At 40.1% G+C, this 23,757-nt stretch overlaps 1 protein-coding gene across 6 annotated transcripts in view; it reads left to right on the top strand.

The window, feature by feature from the left end:
• RNF144B (ring finger protein 144B) overlaps positions 1 to 23,757 on the top strand; it is a 141,470-nt gene that overhangs the window by 70,970 nt on the left and 46,743 nt on the right. For all 6 annotated transcript variants that reach the window (XR_014061663.1, XM_081518085.1, XM_081518082.1 and 3 more), the window contains one exon: positions 4,971 to 5,174. Coding sequence is in view for 5 of the 6 variants with exons in the window: in XM_081518080.1 (XP_081374206.1) it covers positions 4,971 to 5,174 (204 nt within the window). In the remaining variant the exon portion in view is untranslated. The remainder of the gene's footprint in view (positions 1 to 4,970; positions 5,175 to 23,757) is intronic.

Genomic DNA, 23,757 nt, shown 5'->3' with positions numbered 1-23,757 from the left:
AGAGTAGCTAGAACTGCTGATTCCCTTTTCCTGGCTATTTAGTGCAAAATCAGATGTTTTAGAGTGGTTTTCCTTCCTGGCTTCCCTGGTGGCTCAGACGGTAAAGAATCTCCCCTCAATGCAGGACCAGGCTTCGGTCCCTGGGTCAGGAAGATCCCTTGGAGGAGGAAATGACAACCTGCTCCAGTATTCTTGCCTGGAGAGAGCCTGGGCAATTCACAGTCCATGGGTTCACCAAGAGTCGGACATGACTGAGCGACTAACATTTTCCTTCCTTGCACCCATCTGTTGTGTTGTGTGGTTACTGACAGTTAAGCAGGTGAGACATCTGTAATCTGCGCGAAGCCTGCCCTCCCCGGTCCACCCTCAACCTCGCCCTCAATTTCAGAACATTTGAACGTGAAGTCAGCTTGTCAGGTTTTCTTTTTTGCGTCCTGACTCTTAACGTTCTCTACCAAAATTCTTTTCTCATTGGGTTCTTAGCATCCAATAAGAAGCTCAGTCACACTTGTATGTGATAACTGTAAAAGTGATTATAATCGTTACCGTTTTACATCAAGCTGAAAGGTGGAATGTTCAAGTCACTTTCTTATTTTGGGTAAAATGTGAAGTATGAGGCAAAACAAGTTGAGCAAGCTGGTAGGAGTGAGTTATGGGCTCCCTGGAAGGAAGACTCCTGGAACCCTGGGTGTTATCAGTGTACCGACGAGGATGTTCCCTGAGAGGGTCAGTCATCCACTGGCCATCCCCTCTGTGCCTCATGCCATTTGTTGTTGCTGTTGTTCAGTTGCTAAGGCATGTCTGACTCTTTGCGACCCCATGGACTGCAGCACGCCAGGCTTCTGGGAGTGAGTTCTGCCAGTGGTGGTTTCATGTTATGGAGACCAGTGAATCTTTTTTTTTTTTAATTTTTTATTTTGTATTGGGGTAGAGCCGATTAACAACCAATGTTGTGATAGTTTCAGGTTGAACATCAAAGGGACTCAGCCATACATATACAGGTATCCATTCTGCCCCCAAATCCCCTCCCATCCAGGCTGCCACATAACATTGAGCAGAGTTCCCTGTGCTATACAGGAGGTCCTTGTTGGTTATCCATTTTAAATGCAGCAGTGTGTACATGTCCATCCCAAACTCCCTGACTGTCCCTTCCTCCTCCTTCCCCCTGGCAACCATAAGTTTGTTTTCTGAGTGGAGACTGGTGAATCTTATTAAGACATAAATGAAGAAACACTAGAACATCTTGGAGTTATTCACAGACATCTCAAGTGTAGGGGAGATTCATTTAGAGGACTTTGAGATTCTCCTGATTATTGCTTGAAGAGCTCAATTTCTAATGACTCAATGGTGAAAAGATTTCTTGTTAGATATTCTTTTTCTATGGAGTGCAAGCAACCATGAGTCATTCATTTCTCAAACTATTCGTTACTAGCTTTGCCCAGAGTGAAAACCAAAAGGCAGGTTTTTGAACCATGCCTGGTGAAGCCTTCAGCTTCAGTGATGCTGCCTGGAAGACTGCTGAGGAAAAGGTCAAGGGCGCCTGGCTGGGGTCTTCCTGGTATTGCTTTGATGAGCACTAGTCTACGAATTCTCTTTTATCCAGTGGTGGAGTACTTAAAATTTTGTTTTTATAAAATTCCATTGCTTTAAAACCATTTGAAAGCCATCACTTTGGGGGAACTGGGGTTATTGTACACAGAAAAATAAATCACTTCTTTTTGATGAATTGGTTTGGATTGTTCACATCTCAAAGAGATGAAATATGTGCCTTCTTTCCTCTGTCTCAGTCACAAGTTCTGCCTTGGTTGGAATGCTTGGAATTTTTTTTTTTTTAATAGCAAAATAAGTCTCTGCTATGTAAGAAGTTTTCATGTTATAAAAACTTTATATATATACATATAATACATATATTTTAAATTTATATATATTAAATTTTAAGTCACTTTATTGAGGTATGATTGACAGACCAAAAACTACATATTTAATGTATATAGTGAAGAACTAAATAACTGAGTACACACCTATGGAATTGCAGGATGCCTATGGTTAACAATTGAATTGCATATAGAAAAATTTGCCAAGGATAGATGTTATGTTAACTTCTCTTAATCACGCACACACGCACACAAACAAACACAACAATAATAAAGGGGACAGGAGGAAACTTTTGGAGGTGATAGGTATTTTTCTATTTTTACAACTTTGATTCCATAGCCGATAGGCATGTCACTCGTAAACTATGGAGTAAAACCTTATGTATATGGCAAGAGACAAGATAAATTTCAGGTGGCCTTGATTTCACACAACTTCTCACCCTGCCTTCAAAAGAAGACTATTTTGAAGACATCACCTTCTAAGAGGTATCCCATTATGTCTTTGTTTTTCGAGTACATTGGCCTGTTCAATGACTGTGAGAAATAAATGACTTTCTCGAAGAACACCTATCTCTCTTGTTAGGTTTGGAACCACAGGATTTATCTCTTCTCAACAGCTTCCTCCAAACGGGCTGCTGGTGTCACTGACGTTCGTGGTGTGGGATGTTTCTGGCCTGTGTCACTTCCCATCTTCCGTACTCAGGAAGCATTTGCTGGCTCCATTTCTTCTTGCTGTGTGACTTGGGATTTCTCTTTTTGAAGGGAAAAATAATTCAGAATACGTCGTATGAGCAGTGTTGGGAAAATAGAGATGAAAAGACAGATGAAAGTACGTTGTTGGTAAGATGTGTGTTATCAACGAGGTCTTGAGAAGAAAACAGGCAGTATCTGTGTAAGCATAAACTGGGAATAGGAGAGAAGTAAAATCATTCACCTTTGCCCCTAATTGACCCTAAAGAGTTTTGTTTTTTTTTTAACTCCAAAATCCTGAATTTGATGTGCATGTTGTTTTGAATTTAATTTGCCCTTGAATAATAGATCACCAGTAGTTAATTGAATAAGAGCATGGTGTCTTGTATCATATTGGTCTTTTCCCAAGAAATATCTATCGTATTGGAAGCCAATCATTGATTAGCTTCCTTTTTAATTTATCTTTAATCAGATCTTCTACTACTTCTCAAGGAATAGGTGATAAACCTTAAACACTTCAGGGTACTAGAGTTAGGAACTGCTGACTCTTTCTGCTATGACACTGAGAAAGTTAGTGCAATTAGATCTCATGGATTTTCTATCTAATTCAGTCTGTTTTTCACTCCCTTATTTTAGTACTTTCGTACCAACATAATGATACTTAAGCCACTGTGAGGCTGTGTAACAAGTGCTGAATATGTAAAATAATTTCTTTTGCCTTAAAATTGGGAGGAAGAGAGCCTGGATCTTCTGGAAGGAGAAGATATAATTATTTTTGTGGCTAAATTGATCAGAATTGCCCTTGCTCGTTTAAGCAGGAGAGTTTGGCCACCCACCCAGTATTCTTGCCTGGAGAATCCCCATGGACAGAGGAGCCTGGCGAGCTACAGTACATTGGGTCGCAAAGAGTCAGACGTGACTGATTGACTAAGCACATATACTCTTTTAAAATAGTAAGAACTTAAAGATTTTGCTTTTATTTAATCAGAAATGAAATTTCTTGATGTGATGTAAACTATGAATATGTAGGAAAATTATTGTCACAATGATCTTACCTCTTTTAAAGATATTATGAATAAAAATCTAATGGAAGGGCTTCCGTTATAATTTTTGTTTTTTGGTGTAGAGATATCCTTTCCTATAGTCATGCTACATGTAGAGACAGATTTTATTCTGGTACAATTTCAGTGATCTTATGATAGCTGTAGTCATGGAATTTAGGTCTCCTTCCATCTTTTTTCCCCCTCTCTCTCTCCCCTTCTTATAGCCCTCTCTCCTCACTCCATCTCTCCACATAACATCTGTCTGTGAGGCAGTTCTGGGGTAATGAGACAGCACTGGACTTGGCCTCAGAAGATAGAGGTTTGAGTTTTGCTGTGTTGTGTATAAACTCTGAGAACTTTGGCAGATTGCATAGCTTCTCAGGACCTCAGTTCATCTGTAAAGTGAAGGAAATGATCATTGCAGTTGTAAAAGATTAAGTAAAGCAATGCATGTGAAGGAACACAGCACTGATACCACGTTGAAAGAATTTTTTATTGGGATAGAATATGCAAAACAAAATTGACCATTTCAACTGTTTAATGTATAATTCAGTGACATTAAGTACATTCACAAGGTTGTGCAACCATCTTGCTATTTCCCAAACTTTTTCGTCATTCCAGAAACTCGGCACTCATTAAGTCATGACTCTCCATTTGCCCTTCCTCCAGCTCTTGGTAATCACCTTTCTACTTTCTGTCTCTGTGAAGTTGACTGTTCTAGGTACCTCATATAAATGGAATCATACAATATTTGCCCTTTTGTGTCTGACCTATTTCCCTTAGCATGTCTATAAGGTTCATCCCTGTTGTAGCATGTGTCAGATTATCATTCCTTCGTAAGGCTAACTAGTATCCCATTGTATGTTTATAACACATTTTGTCCATTCATTCATTGATGGGCATTTGGATTGTTTCTTTCTACCTTTTGACGATTGTGAATAATGCTGCTATGAATATGGGTGTGCACGTATCTGAGTCCCTGCTTTCAATTCTTTTGGGTGTTCACCCAGAAGTGAAATTGCTGGATCATATGGCAGTTATGTGTTTAGCTTTTTGAGTGACATTCTAAGTTTTTTTTGAGTCTGTTGAATTGATCATAGCAATGCTATTCCGAAATGATGTGTCTGTTCATAGTATTTTAATTTCCATATGTCACTTGATGTGAATCAGGACAGTGAGGTCACCTTACATTTCAGAACTCCAGGGATAGCTTGCCAAGGTGGCTAGCTCTCTAGCCCATGGTTCTCAGAAATGCGCTTGCTGTACGCTTAGATCACTGAGGGGGAGGATTTGCTGTGCCCTGATGTGTTGGTTAAACAATAGCTAAATCAATGAATGTTTTCTACTTTGGGCCTTTCCGTAGGGATTGAGGAAACTGAAGGAGGCTGAGGACAAGCTGATGGGCTCAGTGGGTAGGCTCCACTGTCTGACCATGACGGCCGCTGAAAACCCCATGCCTGGAGACCTGGCTCTGGCGCCCCTTGTCACTTGCAAACTCTGCCTGTGTGAGCAGTCTCTGGACAAGATGACCACGCTCCAGGAATGCCGATGCATCTTTTGCACAGCTGTAAGTTTTCCTTGATGCTTTCATCATGAAAAAATATGAAGGGAAAAATTGTAAAAGTATAGGAGATATTTCTGTGGCTCAGGAGAAGCCAAACTACCCTATGATCCTGCTTGGGAGAGCAATTCCATGTTTGGATATGATTCCAAATACTGTTTTGAATGCTAAATCCGATAGTTGCTGGGGTTTAGGCAAAGTGTAACATGTGTATGAAATTTAATTATTGGTTGCGTAAGCTGTGCCTTTCTGTTCTTAATGCTCAAGCTAAGGAACAAAATAGAGACATTTTTAACTTGCCTTAGTTAACTACCATCTGTAAGAAGCTCATTAGGTGTTTTGAATGATGGAGAAATCAGGTAGCAATTTGCTGAATTTTCTTTCATCTACGTGCTCATCTCCTACAGAGCACACGGTATACAACTGTTTCTTTGTTAAATCTGCTTTTCAATTTTTTTTCTATTTTCATAATATTCTGAATGCTGCTTATTCCTCATAATAGATATCACCCTATAGATCTTTAGGGGTGGGCTTGTCTCTTTTAGTTTGACACTTTGGTATTTGTGCCGATGACCTTGATGGCATGTATCCCTGAAGGCTGGTTGGTTAAAGAATGTACTAAGTTGCTTCAGTAGTGTCTGACTATTTGCGACCCTATGGACCCAATGGTTAAAGAATAAAGATAGGAAACAGACTGATGGGTTCCATGGGACTACTAGAAGTATGAACCAGGTGATCTTGTTCAGATTTTCATTTATTCAAGTATTTTTTGAGCTCTTACTGTGTGCTAGTGAGAGCTCCCCAGAGAAAAGATGGACACGCTGAAGGAACTGGACAGGAGTTTGGTGGAATCCGGGGTGGCTAGATGCCGCATACCACAGGAGAGCCTCACCTGCTTTAGGAGTGGGAGGGGGCTTCCTGATGGCAGTTCTGTCTGACCTGAGGCTTTAAACAAGAGACCGTAAGCTGATGCCCTTGGGCCACAGCTGGCCTCAACACATTTTTGTTTGTGTCTCCCAATGGGAAATTTCAAATAACGATAAATTTTTCATAAAAAAATGAAAACGTAGTAAGATATAGCTTCTCTGGGCCTGTAGTCATAGACCCAGAACTAAATGATCTTTCCTCTCTTTATGGCACTCACCTCTCTCCTGTGTGTTTGAATCAGCTATCCTTTTAAACTAAGGATGGATTAAGAGTCAACTAGGAAGAGTGCTGGGCATCTCAGCATGGTGGAGCAAGGGCCTGATGCCTAAATGGCAGTAATCACCATTTCTCTTTGCTTTGGGAAGGGGCCTTGTATGGTCCAATGGCTAATATTTATTGTACAGTAAATGTAATAATCACCAGACAAATGTGGGTTTAATACCACTGACTTGTGAGGGAAATTGACCAGTTTAGTTACAGTGGTCAATGCTCAAATCAGGGGGAGTGAGAAGAAAGGAATTATTTAGGAAGTTCTAGAATCATTTATAAAAAGGCATTTTACTAAGGATACTTAAAAAAATAGTTAAGGTGAAATAAATTTTACTCCATCTCGTTTTTTTCTAAGTTTATTCAACTAACATGACACATTTTCCAGCTAGTTTATATCAGTTTTCTTAAATTCTTTTGGACTGAAGATTAGAGAGAAAGCTTGGAATAATTCTTAGGTAAAAAAGGAAAGTGAGTAAAATCCCTTCCTTTTGTTTTGAACTGTAGCATCCAAAGATGGCAACGAACAGTATCATTTATCCCTTCATTCAACAGATATCTAGGTATCTAGTAAGCAGCATCTTTGTTCTAGGAATTGTCCTAGGCACTAGGATGTAGCAGAAAACAAAACCCAGCTGAGTTCTTTGCTCTTAGGATCTTATATTCTATCAAAGGAGCTACACGATAAATAGTAACTTTATAGAGTGGTGGGAAATAGGGGCTTAGAAAAAAAAAGCAGGAGGTTAGGGGTGTGGGGCCAGGGTGTTCAGTGATAATTAGGTAGACGGGAGGAGGTGGTGGGAAATAGGGGCTTAGAAAAAACGAGCAGGAGGTTAGGGGTGTGAGGCCAGGGTGTTCAGTGATAATTAGGTAGGTGGGAGGAGGCTTCAGTAAGTGTGTGCGTGTATTCTTTACTCAACATTGATGCACTGATTTGAAAAAATTCCCTCACAAGTCAAGGATATTAAACTCACATTTGTCTGGTGATTGGGCTTCCCTTGTGGCTCAGCTGGTAAAGAATCCGCCTGCAGTGTGGGAGACCTGGGTTCGATCCCTGGGTTGGGGAGATCCCCTGGAGAAGGGAAAGGCTACCCACTCCAGTATTCTGGCCTAGAGAATTCCATGGACTGTATAGTCCATGGGGTCGCAAAGAGTCGGACGTGACTGAGCGAATTTCACTTGTAAAACTTGTTGTTTGGTGATTATTACATTTATTGTATAATAAATATTAACCATTAATATTAAATATTAACTGGACCATACAAGGCCTCCCAAAGCAAAAATAAATGATGATTATTGTAATTTAGGCATTAGGCTCTCCCTCTACCATGCCGAGATGCCCAACTTAGTTTAAATAGATGCCCAACTCTTCCTAGTTGACTCTTAATCCATCCTTAGTTTAAAAGGGTGTTTGTCCTGGTTCTTCCTCATCTTGTCAGTGTGAGTTGCTTTACAGGAAGTGAGGAAATGGCCTTGTCATCACGGGGCAGCTTCAGTTTACTTTGGTCTTGCTTTGTTTCAGAGTGTTGTGCTTCAAAACTATTTTCTCTGACTTTCTCATATTGGTTTCAGACCTTTGCTAATCCTTGAAACAAATGAGTCAGAAGCAACATTTGGTTAAAGCCAGAATGGAAATTTTTGTCTGAAGGTTACTGATGTTTACAAGCAGGATATGGGATTCACTTTTTCAGAGATCTCATAGAGCAGAAGTCAAATATGTGCATCAGTGTTGGGCAAAGAGTACATACACACAAGCAAAGGCTGTATTTCATATTCATAAGGAACTGACACCACCGTATTATTGTTTCCGTAGATCTAAGTTCCCAGTTAAAGACTGCACAACTAGTTCTTACTTCTCCTTTAGCAGTTTGGGAGTAGATTAGATTATTCTGTCATCTAGATCAATACGTCCCCATTGTTGGGGAGTATGCAAAAGCAGAAGGTCAGATGGCTTGGTATTTTTGTATCTTTCTGACTTGGGAACTCTATATAGCTATAAATATGAACCTTCCGTGGCTTCCCAATGTGATCGATCAAAATAGTAAGCTCTATTGGGCTTCTCTGGTGGATCAGGGGTAAAGAATCTGCCTATAATGTAGGAGACATGGCTTTGATCCCTGGGTCAGGAAGGTCCCGTGGAGAAGAAAGTGGCAAACCCACTCCAGTATTCTTGCCTGGGAGATCCCATGGACAGAGGAGCCTGGTGGGTTACAGTTCATGGGGTTGCAAAAGAGTCAGGCATGACTGAGTGACCACAACCACTACCATGTGTTTGATTACATTAGTGTCTATAAATTTGCAGTTCATACCTGAAATACTGTTCTGGCTTTTTTGTTGGAGCTCTTATTTCTTCCTTCTTTTTAAAAACTGGTTAAAAACTGTGTCTAAGGATTACTGATGTTCAAAACCAGTTAAAAATACTAGTTTAAAATGTGTCTGATCCTGCCGGATTTTGATTTGCATTCAAATTAAAGATATTAAATGTGTTTTGTGTTTTCAAGGCTGAAAAGAAACCTGTGACATCTTAAAATAAGCCATATACTCCTAATTCCCAATTTTAGATGTGATTGGATGACATTTTCCCAGTTATTGGCTGGGAAAGCCTTCTTGTGCATACCATGTATTTAAAATGGTCTTGCTAAGACAGTTCCCTCTTCCCCCTCTCTTGAGAGGAATGTCTACATGTAATGGTTCGCTAGATATGGTGCTGTATTTTCATCATTTCAGTGAACTTTTCTCCATCCTATCCTTGTCTTGTTTTCCCTAAGAAACAGTGTGATCCATGTGCTTGGGGAGAGCAGAATGGACAGAGATGAGGTGTCTGACTTGCCCATTGGCTGTTAGCCAGCTCAGATTTGGCCTGTAACCCACATGTGTTCTGTGAACCTCCAGCTCTGTGAAAGAGATGATCCTTGCATGAAGTGTTTCAGAGTCAAATTAGCTTGGAAGCGGATATATTTTCTATTCCTCTCTTGGAGGCTTGTGATGCATGTTTGCATTTTAGAGACTCTGTGAAAGCTTGTGGTTAGAAAGAAAGCAAAGGGATGCAGTTGAACTTCTGATGAAGTATTTCTGTTCTGCCAGTGCTACCCTTTTTTTTTTTTTTAAATGAAATACTGATTAATTTCCCCACAGCCAGTGCATGGAAGAATATTGCTTTAACTTATTCCATGGAGGTAATTCTTGATTTAATGACATCCGGAGAAAAGAATGTGATAGATGTTGCTTCAAATAATCCTTTGATATATCTAGTTTCTTGTTAAAAGGAAGCTTTACCATGTTCTGTTTGGGAAGATAGTTTCTGTTAGACTTTTTGCTCAGATTTAACATAGAGAAGAAAATATTGTATAAAGGAAGGAAAGCTAAATATACTGGACAAAAATGGGTGGGGCTCTCACTGGCATAACTGAGGTCATGAATCATTAGGTGTATCATGGAGCCAAAGAGGTTGATGCTGTGGGGTTACAGAGAGAGGTGTTGCAAGATTACTTGTCCTTTTTTTTTTTTTCCTTAAAAAGTTTCTTTTTTTAATTTATTTATTTTTAATTGAAGGATGATTGCTTTATAGTATTGTGTTGGTTTCTACCAAGCATCAACAAGGATTGCTTGTTCTTGAACTTAAAGGAAAAATATCTCAGGGATGTTAGTCTACCATCTAATAATATGGAAAAAGTCTCTCTCTTTCCCCCCTCTCCTGTGGATTTAAATAATGCAAATAAAAAGATTTAAATTCCCCTTTCCTAGCTTTTGCAACACACTCTTTCTGATAATACCACACAATTATAATTCAAGTGAAAGGAAAACAAAATTCACAAAAATCGGTTATCAAAGGAGGGAAAATTTGTGGGTTGCTCCCTTGTGAGCAATATTTGCCTCTCTGATTTATTTTGGAAGCTATTTCTGTCAGCCATGAATTAAACAATAATGAAAACACAGTTGTTGCTTGTTTTTATAACCGAGATAATTTCACCTGAAAAGAGTTGGTATGTTGGCATGGCCTTTTACCATTCAGATTAAAGACAGGATGTGCTGAGCAAAAAGAAAATAAAGTCCAGCCATATTCTTGCCTTTTTTCCATTACATTTTGTTGGCCCTAAGTAGTTAGAACTCCTTTTACTATTCATTTCTCAGAGCCAAATGGATTTTCCAGTGTTTAAAAAAGTGAGAGGAAATATAAAGCTTTTTAGACCAAGCCCTTCTTTTCGTTGGGGCCTGCTGGGTGACCTTTAAGCAAAGCCCACATATGGCCTGGGAGACACTAACAGTTTGGAAGATTTGCAGTGTGTGTGCATACATGTGTGTGTATGTTTATAAGTACATACGTACACACATGTATGCACCCACACCGACTGTGTATTGTGTGTAGGGCTTCCCAGTGTTGCTAGTGGTAAAGAACCTGCCTGCCAATGCAGGAGATGCAAGAGACATGGGTTCAATCCCTGGCTTGGAAAGATCCCCTGGAGAAGGGCATGGCAACCCACTCTAGTATTCTTGCCTGGAGAATACCCATGGACAGAGGAGTCTGGTGGGTTATACTCCATAGGGTTGCAAAGAGTCAGACATGACTGAAGCTACTTAGCACCCTCAAAAGAAGCAAAAAACTAATAGTGGTTCTTTCCTGGATTCAAACTGATATCTGCATAAAGAGATTCTATTTTTATTCCCGCCTCCATTCCTCCCTTCCAGTGTCGCATGCATGGTGGTTAAAGTGCAGACACAGAGCTAGGAAGACCCAGACTCATGTTCGGGCTTTCCTCTTTACTGGTGTCGGACTTTAGGCAAATTCTTTGGCTTCTATAAAACTTAGTTTTTCACCTGTAGCATGGAAGGGGGGGTAGTGGATGGTAGTACCTATCTTAGAGTGTTATAGGCAGCATCCAAGGAGAATCCCCGGGGACTTCCCTGGTGGTCCAGTGGTTAAGACTTCACCTTTGGATGCAGGAAGTACGGGTTTGATCCCTGGTTGGGAAGCTAAGATCCAACATGCCTCATGGCCAAAGAAAACAAAACATAAAACGAAAGCAATGTTGTAACAAATTCAATAAAGACTTTTAAAATGGTCCACGTTAAAAATAAAATCTGAAAAATGAGAATCCCTGTAGAGCAACAGTCCCAAGCCCCTGGTAAATTAACATTATTATTCTTCTCTTTCCTAAGTTCTGTCAGGATGCTGAGCTGTTCTGTTTTTCAGAAATGTTTTAGAGGAAGGAATCCTGTAAAGACTTGACTCACTTTCTCATTAGCCTTTTATAAAGAGGTGGGTATATAGGTGATTCCAACTCACTGCTATTCTGCAACACCCATAGACTAGAGGTTAGGATTGCGAAAGAGAAGTTTCTCTTTTGGGTTTGTCCAAAGAGTGGCTCCTGGCTGGATGTTTCAACTGAAGACCTGCAAGTAGGACTTAGACGAGAAACAAAGACCCTGTACAACCTGGAAAGTGAAAAGAGGAATGCACTTATGGTGGATGCAAAAGGTTCTCATGGAAGAGTGTCTCAAACTATCAATACTGTTAGGAGCTGCTAACTCCCAATAAGAATATCATAATGGCATTACTTATTGTCTTGATATATTTACTATCATTTTAAGCATCTTTTATTGCGAATTCTGTGGAATTGCAGGAAATAACAAGGCATCTTACTCCAGCTGTGTTTTAGAACAATTCTCCTTCCCCTCTTCTGGCCTTCCCAGATGGTGCTAGTGGTAAAGAACCCACCTGCCAATATAGGAGAAGGTAAGAGATGTGAGTTCGATCCCTGGGTTGGGAAGATCCCCTGAAGGAGGGCATGGCAACCCACTCCGGTATTCTTGCCTGGAGAATCCCATGGACAGGCAGGAGATTTAAGAGACACCACATGGCAGGAGATATAAGAGACACGGTTTCGATCCCTGGGTCAGGAAGATCCTCTGGAGGAGGGCATAGCAACCCACTCCAGTATTCTTGCCTGGTGAATCCCCATGGACAGAGGAGCCTGGCGGGCTACAGTCCCTAGGGTTGCACAGAGTCGGACACGACTGAAGTGACTTAGTATGACTCTTCTGGTCATATGACCTGCCAGCTTTTCCTGATGCTTTAAAAATCTCCAGCTCTCTGGATTCCCTTGTCTTCTTCTAGTATTAAGTTCAGTTCAGTTCAGTCGCTCAGTCGTGTCCGACTCTTTGTGACCCCGTGAATTGCAGCACGCCAGGCCTCCCTGTCTATCACCAACTCCCAGAGTCTACCCAAACCCATGTCCATCGAGTCAGTGATGCCATCCAGCCATCTCATCCTCTGTTGTCCCCTTCTCCTCCTGCCCCCAATCATTCCCAGCATTAGGGTCTTTTCCAATGAGTCAGCTCTTCACATGAGGTGGCCAAAGTATTGGAGTTTCAGCTTCAACATCAGTCCTTCCAATGAACACCCAGGACTGATCTCCTTTAGGATGGACTGGTTGGATCTCCTTGCTGTCCAAGGGACTCTCAAGAGTCTTCTCCAACTCCACAGTTCAAAAGCATCAATTCTTTGGCGCTCAGCTTTCTTCCCCATCCAACTCTCACATCCACACATGACCACTGGAGAAACCATAGCAGGCAGAAGTAAATTCTGCCAGGTCAGCGCCCACTCTTGCTCTGGCTCTGTTGGTTTCTGGTACTGAAATATATGGACTTGGCAACATTGGTTTTATGCTCTCCCTTAATTTTATTATCTTGGATGATCAACAGTGAGTCGGTGAATTTGTCTTTGTTTGTTTGCAAATGACTTCAATATGCTTGCCGCTTATGCTTGTTTAGAGTTTTAATGATAGAGCTATGATGACTTTTGTGTCTGTCAGGTAAGCTGCTGGTTTAAAAGCACAAATTTTGGTACTCTGCTTTTCCACTGACAACTGAGCAACTGTAGGTCAGATAGCATCTGAGAATTAAGAGCAAAGTGTAGCAGCCTGAGAAATGGATGAGAGATGACGCAAGGGCGAGGTGGCTTTCTGGACCTATGATCTCATCCATTGCCTAATGGTTACCACGTCCTTATTCAAGGAGAGTAGTAAAATGTGGTCGGAGAAAGAGCAGCAGAGAACCTTATTTGTAAGTCCCTAATGATGGTGTCTTGGCATCACAGTCCTAGAATTGGAAGTCACCTTAGATCCAGTCCCCCACCTTCTAATGAAAGAAGTTCTTTTCCTGAATGCCAGAAAATGGCTTGATATTTAGGAAACTAGATGTCAAATCTGGTTGTCTGGGCTTCATTTATTCAATACAGGTTTATTGTGCCATGCATCATTCTGATGGTGAAGATTCCGTAGTGAATAATCAGATTAGGGTCTGGTTTTTCAGAGAGGTCACCTGTCAGAGAAAGACACAGACAAAAACAAGTAAGTACAGAAGTCATATGATGATATGGGCTCGGAAGACAGAGCAGGGGGAGGGGGATAGGGAAAGTGAAAGGAGAGGGCGTTTCTGTTTTACCTTAGGTGGTCAGGAAAGTCTCCCTGACGATGTGTTATAGTCAGTGTTCTGTATTCTGCAGATGCAAAACACAGGGGTACAGCAGGTCAACGGTACTATGCCATATTATATAAGGGACTCAAGAGTCTACAGATTTTGTTATCTGCCAGGGGTCCTGAAACTAACCCTCCCCATGGAGGCAGAGGGATGACTGTACGTAAGCAAAGACCTGGAGAACATGGGAAACTACTGAGTCTACCAATTCAGATGCTAATCTCATCTGCAAACACCGTCACAGACACACCTAGAAATAATGTTTAACCAAATACCCGGGTATCCTGTGGGTGAGTCAAGTTACACATAAAATTAACTGTCACAGTTACCCTGCCAGCTGCACAGAAGATGAAGTGGGTTGCCATTTCCTTCTTTAGGGGATTTTCCTGAACCAGGGATGGAACCCAAGTCTCTTGCATCTCCTGCATTGGCAGGCGGATTCCTTACCACTGCGCCACCTGGGAAGCCCACAGGGGCAGGGTGAAAGCATGGAAACTAATTAGAAGGCTTCCCTGGTGGCTCAGAAGGTAAAGAATCTGTCTACAATGCAGGAGACCTGGGCTCGATCCCTCGCTCGGGAACATCCCCTGGAGAAGGAAATGGCAACCCACTACAGTATTTTTGCCTGGAGAATCCCATGGACAGAGGAGCCTGGCGGGCTACAGTCCACAGGGTCGCTAAGTTGGACACGACTGAGCGACTAACACTTTCATGATAATCCAGGCCAGAAATGATAGTGGATTGGACCAGCAGGTGCTAGCCATTTATGTCTTTGGTTAGTCTGAGTCTTCATTTTCTTTTATATACTATAGGGAAAATAATAAATCTATAACCTTTAAGGTTAGAGAGAAGGTTGCAGTAGATAATCTAGGTAAAGCACATAGTACCTGGAATACAGATGGCATGTGAAGTTCTACTGCCTTTGGTATAATCATCTAGATTTTGCTTGAAAACATCAGGATTGAGACAAACAATAACACTGGCTATTCAGTGATTAGAAATTCTAATTCTAAACTATATTTTTCTTCTGCATTGAGTTGAAGCCTGTTTCTATATAAATTATTGGAGAAGGAAATGGCAACCTACTCCAGTATTCTTGCCTGGGAAATCCCATGGACAGAGGAGCCTGGTTTGGGCTACAGTCCATGGGGTCACAAAGAGTTGGACACGATTGAGCCATGCACGACTGGCTCTTTATAAATTCTCCGTTAGTATGAATTCTGTTCTTTAGAATAAAATTGTTTGAAATCTAATTTTTTTCCTACTCACTGGCCCTGTATTATTTGAATGAAGGTTATCTTTCTGTTAGAGGACAAGAACAAGGTTACTCATTAAAAATTCACCCATAGTGCTCTGCCCAATGTGGAAATATTAATCAATTTGTTTCCCCCTCCCCTGCTTCGGTTGACACAATTCTTTTGGAGCAAGCTTCATTTGCACAACATTCTTGACTTTGATCATTGGTTGAACAAGTACTTCAGGCTTTTCTGCTTTCTCTTAGAAAACCACGTGGTATCAAGAGTAGAGGGTGATTCTAGAATATGGAATGAGATTTAATTTCTTTTTCACAAGAAGGTTATGAAAAAATGGTATAGTGTCATTTGTCCCACCTAGACTTGAAGTTCACTGAGGGCTGAAATGCAGGAAAGCAACTAAGTATCATTAATCATCATTGTTATTGTCATAATAGCAGCAGCAAGCATTTATCCAACTTAGGGTGAGGTGTCATTCTAAGTACTTTTACTTTTCATCTTTATAATGACCCAAATCGGTCATTAAAAATATCCCCATTTTAAAGCTCATGAAGTATATATACCAAAGTTGCCTGTTTATTAGTGTCACAGTTTTTTGGGGAGGAGGGATTTGAGCGTTCATGTTTTGAGCCCTACTCAGCCATCCCAAGCAAATCATTCACCTGACAGCCCATTTCTAAAAGTCCTAGGACAATACCATCAGGTGGTATTCTAGTTAACTTCAAGTACTTCCTCAGCGTTTGCAGTAATTGCAGGATGACATGTGGAAGATTTCTGTTCCTCATTTATAGAAATAGGAAGCCAACAGGCAAATGAAAGCCCCCAGCAGAAGAGTGAGAAGAAAAAGCTGTTTGGCTGAATTCTCTCTCCTCTTCACTTGTCAATTCAGAATGGCTTTCAGTCTTAGTTTGAGACCTCAGCCCAATGCAGAGATTGTGGTGATCAGCTTCCTATATGCTGATGGGGGTAGAGAATTTAATTACTAGAAATACAGTGACATCTCTGTAACTTTTACTGTCTTCGCTCCTATTCCATTTTCGTTTTCTCCTTTTTAAATTAAAGACTGATTTCTAAGCTTAAATGTTAACATATACTGACTTTAAACAGAAAATCTTTCGAAGTATTGATGATATGAACAGTTCACCTGTACCCTCTTCTAGACTCCTTCTCTGTGTTAACATACAGAAATACATAAGTGTTAGTCACTCAGTCTCGTCCAACTCTGCCACCCCATGAACTGTAGCCCTCCAGGCTTCTCTGTCTATGGGATTCTCCAAGCAAGAATACTGGAGTGGATTGCCATTCCTTCTCCAGAGGATCTTCCCGACCTAAGGATCAAACCTGGGTCTCCTGCATTGTTGGCAAATTCTTTACCATTTGAGCTACAGGGAAGTCCTTATATAAATACAAGGATGGATATATATTCATAGACATCACTTAATAGAGAAATGGGATCTGTAACTTTTTTTAAAAAATAAATTTAGCCTAGTGTTTTGTGGACATGTTTCAATGTAAGAATATAAAAATCTCCCTTCCTTTTTAAGTATTGCATTATGTTCTATGGTATGGCTATGTCAAAATTTTATCTAACTAGGCCCTTACTAATGATGGGCCAGTTTTTGCTCTTAATAAATCAACATTTTTGTGCTTACATAAATGTGAAAATGTAGCTAAGATGAATTTCTAGAAGTGGAATTGCCAAATCAAAAGGAATGTGCATTTTAAATCATCATGTGTTGCCACATTGCCTTTCCAGAGTGTTAATGCCTGTTTGCATTCCCACCAATGGTGTAGAAAAAACCCTTTCTTTGACATTCTGGGTATGTTTTCAAAATTTTCATCTTATCTAATCTGATGTGAAAAAAACATGTTTCATTGTTTAATCTAGGCTTCCTTTTTTAAAGGAGGAAGTTAATTGCAGCAAAACAAACTCATTTCATAAATCTATCTCTAAAAAAATATATGGCTTGTCCAATGCCAGGACAGTTTCAGCTGATTTTACACGTTGGTATTCATGGTACTATGAGATTAGAAAAATGGGCCTTGTCTGGAAAAGTATACACATAGGAGACATGAATGAATGAAAATGTAACACAGTAGTGGTCCTAAGGTGATGAAAGATGTGATATCACACACAAACACACACACACAAACTCTATGTTCAGTGACAAGACCTTACTAAGTAGGAAAAGAAACAAAACAGTTTAGACAAGTGACAGCTGCAACGGTTGTGACCATTCTCTGAACATTTAAGTTAATAAAAGATTGGTTAGGATGTGGATTTCAGATACGCATCGGGCCTCTGTGCCCTGTTTCGTGGAAATAGATAGCTCTATGTTAACTGAAGGCCTCGATGGTTTTGAATCATTTCCCATCCCCAGTAAGGAGGTCCTTTTGGTTCACCTCTTCTGGAAAGCATGTGTGTTGTTAGCCACATGAATGTAGGATTTTAATTCAATCTTTTTGGCCCTCTATTTCCCTTTAAAAAAGAAATCAAGGAAGGACAAGCAGGAGCATGTGAGTACCTACTAGGCAATATGTGTGTGTGTTTGTGTGTGTGTGTGTGTGCTCAATCATATCTGACTCTTTGTGACCCCATGGACTCGCCAGGCTCCTCTGTCCTGGAATTTTCCAGGCAAGAATACTGAAGTGGGTTGCCATGCCCTCCTCCAGGGGATCTTCCCCACCCAGGGATCATCTACATCTCTTGCATCTCCTGCATTGGCAGGCAGATTCTTTACCACTGCACCACCTGGAAAGCCCAGGTAATATGTGTATTGCAAGAGAACTATTTTCCCCCATTTCCTCCTACCCTGCAGTTTACAGATCAAGAAAGCAGTGCGAAATTAAGTTGCTTGCCCAAGATCCATACTCTTCGTTCTTGAATCATAGGATAGCTTGGATGAGACAAGAAACAATCTGTGAAAATACGTAACATACTGCCTAGCACATTGTATGTACTCTCTAAATTTTATTTGTTAGTATGAATAATGGATGAGGCCTGTATTAGGTTTTTATGATTCTAAAAGTTTCTAAATCTGAACAATATCTTTATAATGCAAAACTGACAGCTGTTTTGTTTTTTTTTTTAATGTACAGAAAAGGTTATTTTAAAGAAGATGTAAGTAGCAAACGACTTAAAAAATTCCAAGATGTTCCAGAGACCAGAGTGGACATGCATAATCTGAATACACTGGTCTCCATAGCCCCAGGTTGAAAGGATTGGGGAATACTATAAACTTGCAACTCTGTAACCTCAGGCAAGTTATTTGAGGAAACCAAGGGCTTGGAGTTTAAGAGCTCTGGTTTACAAACACCTGGAAGCCTCAAGTGCACTAAGTATATATTCAGATGCTGAAACTGAGTTCAAGCCCAGACTACTTGGTTCAAAAATGGGTGTTCTTGCACCTTCCTCCTGCGTCTTGCTCGTGGAGTTACTAGTGTTCCCTAGAGGATGTTAGTCTTCTAGTTGTTTCCAAGTGATTCCTGGGTGCTGAGGGTAATTAATGAATGAGGGACTAAAGCCAAGAGATCTTTCCTGCAACTGGGAAAAATTTTTATAGCTGTAATATTTGCTTTCCTGGGTACTGTATGAAATACAGATCATTTTTAATATGGAATGATGTCTAGCCTTTAAAAAACTTTATGGGATTGATCATCTTCAGAGGGAACAATAGGAGTATTTTGAGTTTGTTAAAGGTTCTAGTATTTTCTCGCTTTCATTCTAATAACATGGAAATCATGGTGAGATTGGGGGGATGCAAGCAAGGACGGTGTCTCCATCAGGCTTTGGTTTAAATCTCAATTCCGATAATTTACCAGTCTTGGGAATGTGGGAGGGTAAGTTACCGAACTGCTTTGTGTGAAGTGGGAATAATACCATCTCAGAGTTGCTGTGAAGATTAAATAAGATAATTTTTGGACGCACACCACAGCTATCGCAGGAGCTTGACAAACACTCTCATTCCCATCATCAGCTCCTCCTTTCTCCTGCTTCTCGTGTAATGAATATTTCAGTCCTCAGACTAGCAGCAGCAGCAGCAGCTGTGAACCTGTTTGAATGATAAATTCTTGAGCCCCCACCCTGGACTTACTGAACCAGAAACTCTGAGGGTGGGGCCCAGCGAGCTGTTCCAGTTCCTTCTCCAGCAGGTTCTGATGCCCCGGTCCAGGGTATCTTGCAGAGCACTCTGGGTGAAGCACATGTGAGTCGCTCCCCATCTCGTGCTATGAAATGATATGCTCCCTCTGGCTTTTTTGTGGCCACTGACAGACATTTCTGAGATAACTGGTTATGTGGCTTTGACTTGTCCTCTTTGCTTTGATAGTCTAATTTGCTGGAATATGGTGCTAACTTAGAGCATGTGGAAAGAGGCAGTTTAAGGATAGCAACTAGGTTAGAATTTAGCAAGACAGTCAAAGCAGTCTTAGCTATGTAGGCCTGTGGATTTACTAAGAGAAAGAAAAGGAAGACTGGTTCAAATTATAGCAATTAAAAAAAAAAGCTGCTGCATGAAACCTTCTAGCACGTGAAACCCTCCTAGTTCTAGGTACTTGCTGTTTAGGAAATGTCAAAGAGATTCACATTTTTGCAGAATAAAGTCTTGGGGGAAAATTACGAGGTGAGAAGAGTTGCAATTTTGTTACCATCTAATTTATATGTAGCTAGACATTCTGATTTTGCTATGGATAATTAGCTAACATCATTTCAAGTTAATCTTGAATAAAACAAGATTGCTCATCTTCAGTCTAGACACTGTGGGTCTTTGTCCAACTTTTACAGAGTTCGGGTTTCTTAAATCTGATAAATTCTGCTTCTAGCCAAGGAGGAAGTTTGCCTAAGGCAACTAAGGAGGTCTGTTACTAAACCGAGGATTGTTGTTGTTCAGTCGGTCAGGCGTGTCCAACTCTTTGTGACCCTGTGAACTGCAGCACGCCAGGCTTCTCTGTCCTTCACCATCTCTCAGAGCTTGCTCAAACTCGTGTCCATTGAGTCGGTGATGCCATCCCACCGTCTTGTCCTCTGTCGTCCCCTTCTCCTCCTGCCTTCTATCTTTTCCAATGAGTCAGCTCTTTGTATCAGGTGGCCAAAGTATTGGAGCTTCAGCTTCAGCATCAGCCCTTCCAATGAATATTCAGGACTGATTTCCTTTAGGACTGACTGGTTTGATCACCTTGCTGCCCAAGGAACTCTCAAGAGTCTTCAGCATTGTAGTTCAAAAGCGAGGATACTTAGTTCCTAACTATCACTCCATGTAGAGAAAGAGTATCCTCTTGAGGACGTTAACAGCATCACTGTTGTTCAACTTCTGGGTCATTGATGTGAGTTATTATGCACGCTGCTTTATGGATTATATGCTGTAGAAAAAAAATGTAGTGGACAATAAATTAGCTTCATTTTCTCATTTATCCAGTGTAAATATTCTTTTTAAAACTTTCAAAATTTAGATAATTGTTCATTGATGTTATACCCATTAATCTTAATTAATAAGACTTAATTTTGCTGTAGACTATTCAAACACTGATTTTAATCCTAATACAGATATTGGAGTCTTATATAAAATATAACACACATGATTCCTGCTTTAAGGAACATTAGAATCTGAGATTTAGTGAATGGCACTTTTCTTTTCAGTTTAAAAAATTATACACGTTTGTTACGAAATTTTTCAAACATACAACAAAGATGAAAGAATTTTAACAGTGAGTATCTATATTCCCACCACCTCTCTGATTCTAACATTAGCTTTTTACTCTACTTGCTTTGTCACATATCTGTATGTCCATCGATCCTTTTACACTTTGTATGGTGTAGTTTTAATCCACTGAATTCTCTAGTAGAATGTAAGCATTGCATTCTCCAGTTGTTTACTTAGGTTGGTTGAATGGTTGTACTGTATGCAGATAATTTGCACAGCCTTGCATCATGGCTAAAGGAGCTTCTTGACCCCTTAATAATTGGGGATTTTTTTCCTTTCTGTGTTGCTGAGACCTCATGTGCATTCTGAGAGAGTCAGAGCTGCTTGAGAGTTCAAACTGGGACTCTACAGGGGCACAGGCCAAGGAGGAAGAAAGTGATAAATGAGTTCAGTGGAATCCACCTTGTTTCATCTGGAATGTGCTTATATTCTCACTGCCTGTCCTGGCCCTGTTGGCTGGGGTCTTGGGGCCAGCTGAGGGCTGGCAGTTCCGAGGTGTAATGGTTCTTTGGAGGAAGTGGAAGAATGCAAACTTGGCAAGCTTTCTTGTTTTTTTTTTTTTTTTTTCTTCCTGGAACCGCTGGTTGCTTTTCTGAGGGTACTGTGTCATAAGGTAGCACCTGGCACAGATAGATCTCCTTGGAACTAGTATCAGAATTGGGGCCTCCCTCTGTTCAGTAAAGCAGCCCAGGTGAGACGAAAGGGAAGACTTCAGAAAGGTCAACTGAAGAGTTATTGAATTACTCCTGTTGGAAGCAAGTCTTTACTCTCCTGGTGCCTGCTCCCTGCTCTGACTGAAACGTTCTTCCAGTTTAGCAGATTTAACTGGCTTCGTTGTGAGGACTAGACAGGACTATGGCATTTCCAATGGATTTCTCTTCAGAGCTATTACTGTCACTAAGTTTCTTAATTTAGATGTTTCATGATCACTTGAGATAAAGATAGAAGCGTTTGATCACTCTTGGTGGGAACTGGAGGTACTTTTGACTGGGGCCCAGATTTAATCTCCCATATTGAATGACTGTTCTCAGACATACAGGGTGGATCTTAGTACCCTTTTCCAGAAAAAGGAACAGCACTATTTTAGGGTAAAATATTTCAAGATACTTTAAATTTTCATAGGTATTTAAAATTTGCATATACAATTTGCATATACAATTTCCCCTTTAAACTTCCTTTACTGTTTCTTCTGGGACTAATTGATGCATGTTTGTGAGCTAAGTTGCTTCAGTATTGTCGGACTCTTTGTGACCCTGTGGTCTGAATAGCCTGCCAGGCTCCTCTGTCCATAGGATTCTCTAGGCAGGAGTACTGGAATGGGTTGTCTTGCTCTTCTTCAGGGGATCTTCCCAACCCAGGGATCGAGCCTGGGTGTTTTATGTCGCCTGCGTTGGCAGTCAGGTTCTTTACCACTGGCACCACCTGGGAAGCCCCTTGTATTCTTTATAAAGATGTTGATTAGAAAGAAGTGCTTCCTTTCTATAGAGATCATGCCTCTGAATCTTCCAAATGATGTAAAAGCAATAATGATAGATATGTTTTCCTTCATTAGACTTGAGGGCATAGATGGTATTGAACCTAGTGGTTCTGACTTGGTTGCACATTGGAATCATTTTGAGAGTTTAAAAATACTGATGCTAGTTCAGCAAGGTTTCAGGATATAAAATACAAAAATCTACTGTATTTCTATACACTGGCAAAGAATAATATGATAATGGCATTAAGACAACATTTCTACTTAAAATCAAAAGGAATAACATATTAATCCTTGGAAATAAATTTAACAAAACAAGTACAAAACTTATACTCTGAAACTACAAAATGTTGTTGAAAGAAATTAAAAAAGACTAAATAGATACCCCATGTTTGTGGATTAGAAGACTTACCATTGTTAAAAATGATAGTATTCCCCAAATGGATCTACAGATTCAACACAGTTCCTATCGAAATCTCAACTGTCTTCTTGGCAGAAATTGACGTGCTGATCTTACAATGCATATGGAAATTTGATAGACCTAGAATAGTCAAAACAATTTTGAAAAAGAAGCATAAAGTTGGAGAACTCACTTCCTGCTTTCAAACTTATTGTAGTACTATAGTAATCAAAACTTGTGATACTGTCAAAAGGACAGACAGATAGATCAATAGAATAGAACTGAAAGTCCAAAAGTAAATTCTCATATTGTCAGTTGCTTTTAATCAAGAGTGCCAAGGCAATTCAAAGGGGACAGAATAATTTTTTAACAAATGGTACTTAGACAACTGGGTATCCATTTGCAAAAGAGTGAAGTTGGACTGCTTTCTCACAGTTGACAAACAGTAACTCAAAATGGATTATAGCCCTAATTAAAGAGCTAAAACCGAAAAACTCTTAGAAGAAAATATAGAAAATAGAAAAATTTAATGACTTTGGTTTAGGCAAAGGATGAACAAAAGAAAAAAAATTAGACTATCAAAATTAAATACCTTTATACTTCAGTGGACACCATCCAGCAAGTGAAAAGATAACCTTCAGAATGCTAGAAAGCATTTGCAGGTCACATCTGATAAGGGGCATATGTAGAATAAAGAACTCTTAAAACTCAATAAAAACACAAAAATGGGCAAAGGATCTGAATAGACATTTGCCCAGAGAAGATGTCCAAATGATCAATAAGCACATGAAGAAGTCCTCAAAATCATTTCCCATCAGAGAAACGCAAATCAAAACCACAGTGAGATACCTCTTTACACAGATTAGAATAGCTAGAATAAAGAAGACAAAAACAAATTCTGGTGAGGATTTGAAGAAAATTGGACCCTCCTACTGCTGGTAGGAATGTAAAATGATGCAACTGCTTTGGAAAATAATCTAGCAGTTCTTCAAAAGGCAAGCATAGAGTTATTCAGTATCGTATATCACATCTACTCCTAAGTGTATACCTAAAAGAAATGAAAACATGTATCTACTATTGAAAGAAGCCAGTC

This window comes from Giraffa tippelskirchi, chromosome 8 (assembly GCF_054371585.1).
Source record: "Giraffa tippelskirchi isolate mGirTip1 chromosome 8, T2T-mGirTip1v1.2.pri, whole genome shotgun sequence".
Taxonomy (NCBI): Eukaryota; Metazoa; Chordata; class Mammalia; order Artiodactyla; family Giraffidae; genus Giraffa; species Giraffa tippelskirchi.
Note: the sequence above shows the minus strand (reverse complement) of the source record. Positions and strands in the feature narration are given on the sequence as shown.